The sequence below is a fragment of the Papio anubis genome, chromosome 17 (assembly GCF_008728515.1).
Source record: "Papio anubis isolate 15944 chromosome 17, Panubis1.0, whole genome shotgun sequence".
In the NCBI taxonomy this organism is placed as follows: Eukaryota; Metazoa; Chordata; class Mammalia; order Primates; family Cercopithecidae; genus Papio; species Papio anubis.
The window spans coordinates 3,738,242-3,746,519 of record NC_044992.1 but is presented as its reverse complement, the minus strand read 5'-3'; the positions used below and the strand labels follow the sequence as shown (position 1 = coordinate 3,746,519).

The following is an 8,278-nucleotide window of genomic DNA, read 5'->3' as shown; positions in this document are numbered from 1 at the left end:
CTCAGACTCCTGGGTTCAAGCAGTCTTCCTGCCTCAGTCTCAGTAGCTGGGATTTAGACATGCACCACCATGCCTGGCTAATTTCTTTACACTTTTTTGTAGAAATGGGACCTCACTACATTGCCCAGGCTTGTCTCAAACTCCTGGCCTTAATCCTCCTACCTTGGCCTCCCAAAGTGTTGAGATTATAGGCGTGAGCCACTGCACCTGGTCCCTTTCTATACTTTTTTTATTTTTTTATTTTTTGAGATGAAGCCTTGCTCTGATACACAGGCTGGAGTGCAGTGGCATGATCTCTGCTCACTACAGCCTCCATCTCCCAGGCTCAAGCAGTTCTCCTGCCTCAGCCTCCCGAGTAGCTGGGATTACAGGTGCCTTCTGCCACACCCTGCTAATTTTTGTATTTTTAGTAGAGACAGGGTTTCACCATGTTGGCCAGGCTGGTCTCGAACTCCTGACTTCCCAAAGTGCTGGGATTACAGGCGTGAGCCACCGTGCCTGGTCTCTTTCTATACATTTTTGAAATTCACTGTATGTGACTGAGTTGGTCACTTTAGAAGAAGAAATGGTATGGTCAGGAATCCTGGAGTGGAGCTGATGATAATAAACAGTGGTGTTTCTGGAAGCTCTGAAGCTGCTATTGAAATTTTCACCTGTCCCCTCAGAAAACAGGCTAATTCCAATTGGTAGAACTAAGTGCCAGAAATAATTGTATTGTTTTCTCTTAGAGGGCACATTTGACCTTTAGACATCTAATTTATAGATGAGAGAATATACTCAGTTTTTTGTATGCGATTTACAATTTGCTTTTTTGCCAGGTAAAGGGAGTTTGTTAGAATGTTCATATTGTTCTTTCTTGCTGTACAGATAGCTTAAAAGGAATCGTAAGATTAATCTTGAACTGAAAGATCTTTTAGAGATGTGGGAAAGTCAAGGTCAGAAGGACTTTGAAACTCATAGCCAGCATTTCAAGTTGGTGGCTGTTAGGAAAACCAGTCTTTGGGTATATCAAATGTAAGCTGTTTGAGATGGGGCTTCTGGATCCTGTCAGTTCTTGACTCCTATAAACATTCGTAGTTTCTGCTTTTTGTGTTTTCCAGTTTAAAAATGAAGCCAGATGTTGTGCTTAGGCACTTGTCCATTGCAGTGGCTGCCACTGACCAGAGCTACATGCCACAGCAGGTGACAGTAGCTGTGGGGAGGAATGCCAGCGATCTTCAGGAAGTCCGAGACGTGCACATCCCCAGCAATGTCACTGGCTATGTGACGCTGCTGGAAAATGCCAACGTCAGTCAGCTCTGTAAGTCCAACAGAACTCAGGGGATAGGGAGAGGCAAGGAAGTACTATTTTTTAGCAGAAGGCCCTTTGAAGTAGAGAGGCTGTTAGTTTTTGAGATTTGGTTTGCTTCTTAGGACTTACACAAAAGTGGTCATTATTTCATTCATTAAGTGTTGTAGAAATTGTAGAAAAGCCTTGGGGCATGCTGACACGCCTGTAATCCCAGCACTTTGGGAGGCCAAGGCAGGTGGATCACTTGAGATCAGGAGTTTGAAACCAGCCTGGCCAACATGGTGAAACCCCGTCTCTACTAAAAATACAAAAATTATCCAGGCATGGTGCTGCACCGCCTGATTACATGGTGCTGCACACCTGTAATCCCAGCCACTTGGGGGACTGAGGCAGAAGAATCGCTTGAACCCAGGAGGCTACGGCTGCAGTGAGCGGAGATCACGCCACTGCACATGAGCCTGGATGACAGAGCAAAACTCCATCTCAAAAAAAAGAAAGAAAGAAATTATATAAGAACAGTGGAACCATTTTTTTCATTAAAAAAATATATTTTTATATATCATATATATTTGTATTTATATATTAAAAAATATATATATATATTTAGACAGGATCTTTTTTTGTCACCCAGGCTGGAGTGCAGTGGTGCAGTCATAGCTCACTGTAACCTCAGACTCCTGGGTTCAAGCAGTCTTCCTGCCTCAGTCTCAGTAGCTGGGATTTAGACATGCACCACCATGCCTGGCTAATTTCTTTCCACTTTTTTGTAGAAATGGGGCCTCAGTATGTTGCCCAGGTTGATCTCAAACTCATGGCCTTTATCCTCCTACTTTGGCCTCCCAAAATGTTGGGATTATAAATATATGTATAAAAAAATGAATATATATGTTTATATAGATGTTCATATATATGTATGTTTATATGTGTAATATATATGATATATATATCATATATATATGTTTTTTTTTTTTTTTTTTTGAGATGGAGTCTCACATTGTCGCCTGGGCTGGGGTGCAATGGCGCGATCTCAGCTCGCTGTAACCTCCGCCTCCCAGGTTCACGCGATTCTGTTGCCTCAGCCTCCTGCGTAGCTGGGATTACAGGTGCACACCACCACACCTGGCTGATTTTCTGTATTTTTAGTAGAGACAGGGTTTCACTATGTTGGCCAGACTGGTCTCGAACTCCTGACCTCATGATCCACCCGCCTTGGCCTTCCACAGTGCTGGGATTACAGGCGTGAGTCACTGTGCTAGACCATTAAAAATATTTTATTCCCGTTTTCTTATTGGAAAATTAGAAAAATATAAACAAAAATATTCAAGTCCTACTACCCAGCAATTGTTACTGTGACTACCTTGGTGTGGATCCTTGCAGATCTTTCCTTGTGTTTGTGTATTTGTGTGTGTGTGTGTGTTTGTGTGTATGGTTTACATACACACACATATATGCACACATATATACACACCTTTTTTCCTAAAAAATAGAGCTGTATGTTTCTGTTCACATACATCTATACATATCTTTTTACAAAAATGTTGATAGTCTTTGCATGTTCTTTTGTAATTTTTTAGAACGTGTTGTATTCACAAGCACCCTGATTTAGTGTTGTAAAAATATACTGTCATTGGCCGGGGGCAGTGGCTCACACCTCCAGTCCCAGCACTTTGGGAGGCCGAGGCGTGCAGATCACTTGAGGTCAGGAGTCCTAGACCAGCCTGGCCAACATGGTGAAACCCTGTCTCTACCAAATACAAAAATTAGCTGGGCATGATGGTGCATGCCTGTAATCCCAGCTACTTGGGAGGCTGAGGCAGGAGAATCACTTGAACCCGGAAAGCGGAGGTTGCAGTGAGCTGAGATTGCTCCACTGCACTCCAGCCTGGGTGACAGAGCAAGACTCTATCTCAAAAAAAAAAAAAAAAAAAAAAAAAAAAGCCGTAATTTTAACCCACCCCTCAGTCTTGGACATTTAGGTTGTTTCCAATTTTATACCATTATAACCTTGCTTTACACATAGCGTTTTGGAAATAATCACAATTCTGTGATTGCTTTCCAGGCTTATTTCATTCAGGGAGCCGGAATGCTTCATGTTTTATCTCATTTCTTCTAATGCTTTCCTGGGCCAAAAGAAGTATTCTTTGCTCAAAGGAACTGAGGCCTAGGAAGGTAGCGTCTTTGTGTCCCACCCCTAGGCAAATAAATAGTTAGGTCTGTGGATTAGAAGCTTCCTGTCTTATATTGTGGTCTTTTCTCTAAGTTGTGTCCTTTGTAACTTCTTACCTTCTCTCCTCTGACCCAAATAAGAAATTGTGACATCTCTTAAAAGTGAGTCATGTATATGTCATCTGTTTGGATTTGATTATTAAAAATAAATTCTCACAATTGCTTATAAGCCAGCTACTGTTCTGTAACTTAATCCAAATTTCAGAATCCTAGCAAGAATTCTAGAAATGTTCTTACCGTGTATTCAGACAGGCTTGTTTTAAGTTGTTCTTTGTGTAGTTTTTTTCAAGACTCCTAAGTTCCTAAGAAGTTTTGTTGTAAAGACTTAAACCACCCTTAATTTTACATATTATTCTTATGATTTCTTAGATTTGTCAATGCTTTTTGACAAATTTATTATATAGTAGTTCCATTGCACATGCTATTTATTTCTGTCATCAAAGTGTATCTTCAGAATTTTCTTTTCAAAATGTCTATTACTATTTTGCTTTTAGTTGGGAGCCCAGCATTTGCCTAACTAAAGAAGTTAATCCAATACTGAATGTTTTGTTTGTGCTCGACAGATGTCCAGATTAACATAAAGCGTTGTCTTAGCGATGGCTGCGACACTAGAATTCATGGTCTCAGGGCTGTTGGCTTTCAGAGAGTTAAGAAGTCTGGGGTCTCAGTCTCAGATGCTTCTGCAATATGGTATTGGTCTCTGCTGACATCTCTGGTGACGGCTTCTATGGAGACAAATCCCGCCTTTGTCCAGACAGTGCTGCACAATACTCAGTAAGTCATTCCCTCTATTTTCCAGCCCCCTCAGCATGCCCTCATTCTCCCGTCATCCTTTAGGGAGTATCACTGAGCAGCCTTCCATCATTGATCATCGTGGCTCAGTCAGCTCGGCCTCAGAAGCCCTAGTGTTTCCTGTTGGTGCCTCTCAGCTCCACAGCGCTTCTCTCTTTGATTGACGTTCTGACTTTACAGACTGAAAAAATGCCCATTCCACCTTCCTGCTCCTCCTCACACAGTTCCTACAGTGTTCTTCATCAGCTCACTAAATGGACCAGTCTTGTGGAAGGTCACTTATGCTGTGCCTGTTCCTTGTCCATTGGGAAGTAATTGCTCATGTTTATGTAGGATTTGATGTTGGATAAAGCACTTTCAGATGCTATTATTTTACCTAGTGACACTGAAATGTACCTGTGAAAATTACCCCATTTTATAGACGCAGATGTTGTGACCTTTCCTGAAGTCACATGAATAGGCTACAGTAATGGATCCGTTGAGGGCTGTTTCCACTAATGAGTGAAATCTTTTCAGGGGTACTAAATTAATTTATTTTGAAATGTAGAGTACTTTAAAAAAAAATGATTAGGGCAAAAAGACCAAGTAGTAACATATAAGACAAATACAACCAGCTATAGCAGCACTGAAATATTAGTATTGTGCAGATTCAGCAACTGATAATAGGCACCTATAGTGTAGGCTGTGAGAGTATCAGCCAAAAAGAGATTGCTAATATTTTGTTTTCAAGACATCTTTTGAGATTTGTTAGCACTATTGAGTAAAACTGTTCAGCAAATAACACTGCTGTAATGCTAGTTCTGAAGGGTAATAGTTGGCCATACCTTGTTCTTTCTTCGTGTTTTAACATGTATTCTCACCAAATTATTTCATACTTAGAGAAGCATTGCAAGTTTACAGTTAACAAATAATTTTTATTTCTTCCTCAGTCATTAGAGAGTAATTTGTCAGCCTGTGCCCCGTCGTTCCTGCATACTTTAGTGTGTATTTCCTGTAAACAAGAACATTTACTGACAACCAATGAAATCAGGAAATCCACATTGGTGCACTTTGCTGCGTTGCCACCATCTCATCCTCAGACTCCCTTCAAGTTTGGCACATTGCCCCAGTCACGCCCCTTACAGCAAAAGGATCCAGCAAAATATTCTGCATTTCATTGTCATATCTCTTTAGTTTCCTTCGTTCTGGAACAATTCCTCAGTATTTCCTCGTCTTTCCTCAGTATGTCCTTGACCCTGATACTTTTGAAAATTACAGGTCAGTTATTTTGAAGAGTGTCCTTCAGTTCTGGTTTATTTGATGTTTCATCGTGATCAGATTGAGGTTTTGTATCTATCTCTAGCAGGAATATCATAGAAGTGATGCTTTGTTCTCATTGCATCTCGTCGGGTTGCACCCAACTTCAGATAGTCCTCATTCTAGTGCAGTCATGTTAACTTTGATCACTTGATTAAAGTGATTTTTGCCAGACTTTTCCATTGTAAAATAATTTTTTTTCACTTCATAATTAATATGTTGAAGATGGTACTTTGAGACTGTGTAAATATCTCATTCCTCATCAAAACTTTATATTAGTGGATTCCTGTTTATGCACTAGATTATAGTCAGCTGCAGTTTTGATGCTTATATTATCCTGGAGTTGGCTGGTGGCAACCCCTTCAGTCTGGCTTGTGTCCTTTTGACATGCCTCATTATTCTTGGAATGCTTCCATATGTTCTAACACAAGATATTCCAGGCTTATCTTGAATGTTCCCTGCATTAGTCCTGGAATCAGCCATTTTTCTGAATCAGGGCTCTCTAGGTGGAGATCTACCTGCCTTGGCCTCCCAGAGTGCAAAGATTATAGACATGAGTCACCGTACCTGTCCTATTTCTTTATTTGTGACTCCCTTCTCTGATATTAAGAAACTTGCTTCCCATCATCCTTGATACATTTTCATACTTACTGAGTTCTCCTCTATGTAACCAATGTCCCATTGTCCCTGCCCTTGCGTGGACACCCTCCCTATCCCATTCCTGCTCCAGCATCTTTTGCAGACCTGCTGCTGTGGCTACCATTGCACAGATGCCCTTCTTATCTTCCTTGAGTTCCTATAGCCTGTGCCAGGCCACCCTTCTTGCCCCACTTGGTGCCTGCATTCCATATTAGGCCATACCTTTGTGAAGATACCTTTCTCACCCTGCTCAGGCTCTAAAACCTCACTGTAGGCCACCATGAATACTCCCCTTACTCCCCAGACACATACAGATGCCAACGTTGCACAACCCCACCTTATGGACTGGATTTTCAGGAAAAGGAAGAGGTTTCTACATTGTTTTTTTGAAGATGTGGCAAGTGGTTGAAGAATGGACAGATTTTAAAGTTTGTGTCCCTGCTCAGTTTTACTAGTTCATCTGCAATGATATTTTCATGCACTCCTGCCTTTTTAAGATTAGTGATCTAAATCTATTTTAAAATTAAAAATTTATTGAAAAAATATCAATGAGGAAAAATAGGTAAGGAAAAGAATATTTTGGGACAGAAGTGTTTGCCTGTATCAGTGGAAATACATTCAGTAAATGACTGCATGCTACTTGTGTGCATTAGCCCTCACTGATCAGCTGCACCTGTGTGTAGCTGCCATGTTTGTGCAACCCAAAAACAGCTCATTGTGTAGACAGGAGCAGAACTAGGGCAGAGTGTGAGCTGACACAGTGTTAGCTTTGCTGTATTGTCTCTATTTTGAAATGTAGAAATGAAATTGTTTCAGGGATTTTCATTACCATTATCATTAAGCGACTATCTAAATTGTAGAATTTTGAGTTATTTTTGATACATTCACAGAATACCTTGAAATTTTTCATGGTACACTCACTCACCTAGCACAGTTGCTGGCACACAGTGGGGCTCAGAAGTCATTTGTTGCATAAATTTTTGATGACTGCTAACCTAGAGGAGGTAAAGCTATTGGGGGATTCGGAAAGATACATGTAAGCAAAGACAAGAAAAGGGAAACATTAAAACAGACATTAAGGTGGAAAGGCCAAGAAACATGGCAGGAATGGAGATGGTGATGGGCTCATCTGTTTAGGAAAACATGAAATTCATGACACCTCTTTAGATACCATAGATCTTCAGATCCTAGGTATACAATTTTCTTGTTTTTTTTCCCTATTGCTGCTGAACAAATTATAAAATAAGTTTTCTACTGAGCCACAAGCTGCTCTGCCTCTTGGGTCAGTTTTTCTAACACTACTTAACACGAAAGCTGGATTCCAGAGAGTTGAATAAGCTTTATTCCACAGAGGGAGGTAGAACTCCTAAAAGAAAGAAAGAAACAAACACACACAAAACCCTATCAAACTACTTAGCACTATGACTCCTGGGCAAAAAGAGCTAGTTTAGGCCAGGCACGGTGGCTTATGCCTGTAATCCCAGCACTTTGGGAGGCTGAGGCGGGTGGATCACAAGGTCACGAGTTCAAGCCCAGCCTGGCCAAGATGGTGAAACCCCATCTCTACTAAAAATGCAAAAAAATTAGCCAGGCTTGGTGGCAGGCTCCTATAATCCTAGCTACTCAGGAGGGCGAGGCAGGAGAATCGCTTGAACCTGGGAGATGGAGGTTGCAGTGAACCGAGATCACGCCACTGTGCTTCAGCCTGGATGACAGAGGGAGATTCCGTCTCAAACACTGCAAAACAAAACAAAACAAAACAAAAAAGGGGCCAGTTTAGATTGTGTGCCAGCTTCTCTGTGGGAACACTGTCTGTTTATAAGGAATTAGTCAAAACAAGCTTGTAACAGTTTATTTTTTGTCTAAATTCAGTCTGGTTTTCTGATTTTACATTTTCCTCTTCTAGGAAGGCACTGCGGCACATGCCTCCACTCTCTCTCTCACCAGGATCTACAGATTTCTCAACTTTCCTCTCTCCTAATGTGCTGGAAGAAGTGGACAGTTTCCTCATAAGGATAACTAGGTAAAATCAAG

General features: G+C 41.1%; 1 protein-coding gene across 6 annotated transcripts in view; it reads left to right on the top strand.

The window, feature by feature from the left end:
• The window catches only part of ZZEF1 (zinc finger ZZ-type and EF-hand domain containing 1), a 142,742-nt gene that overhangs the window by 30,963 nt on the left and 103,501 nt on the right, over positions 1–8,278 (top strand). For 5 of the 6 annotated variants that reach the window (XM_017950275.2, XM_009189385.3, XM_009189386.3 and 2 more), the window contains exons 6-7: positions 4,081–4,291; positions 8,151–8,267. In XM_017950275.2, the coding sequence (XP_017805764.2) occupies positions 4,081–4,291; positions 8,151–8,267 (328 nt within the window). Of the gene's footprint in view, positions 1–447; positions 1,301–4,080; positions 4,292–8,150; positions 8,268–8,278 lie in introns of those variants that run through there. The other variant, XM_031657285.1, reaches the window with a different exon arrangement.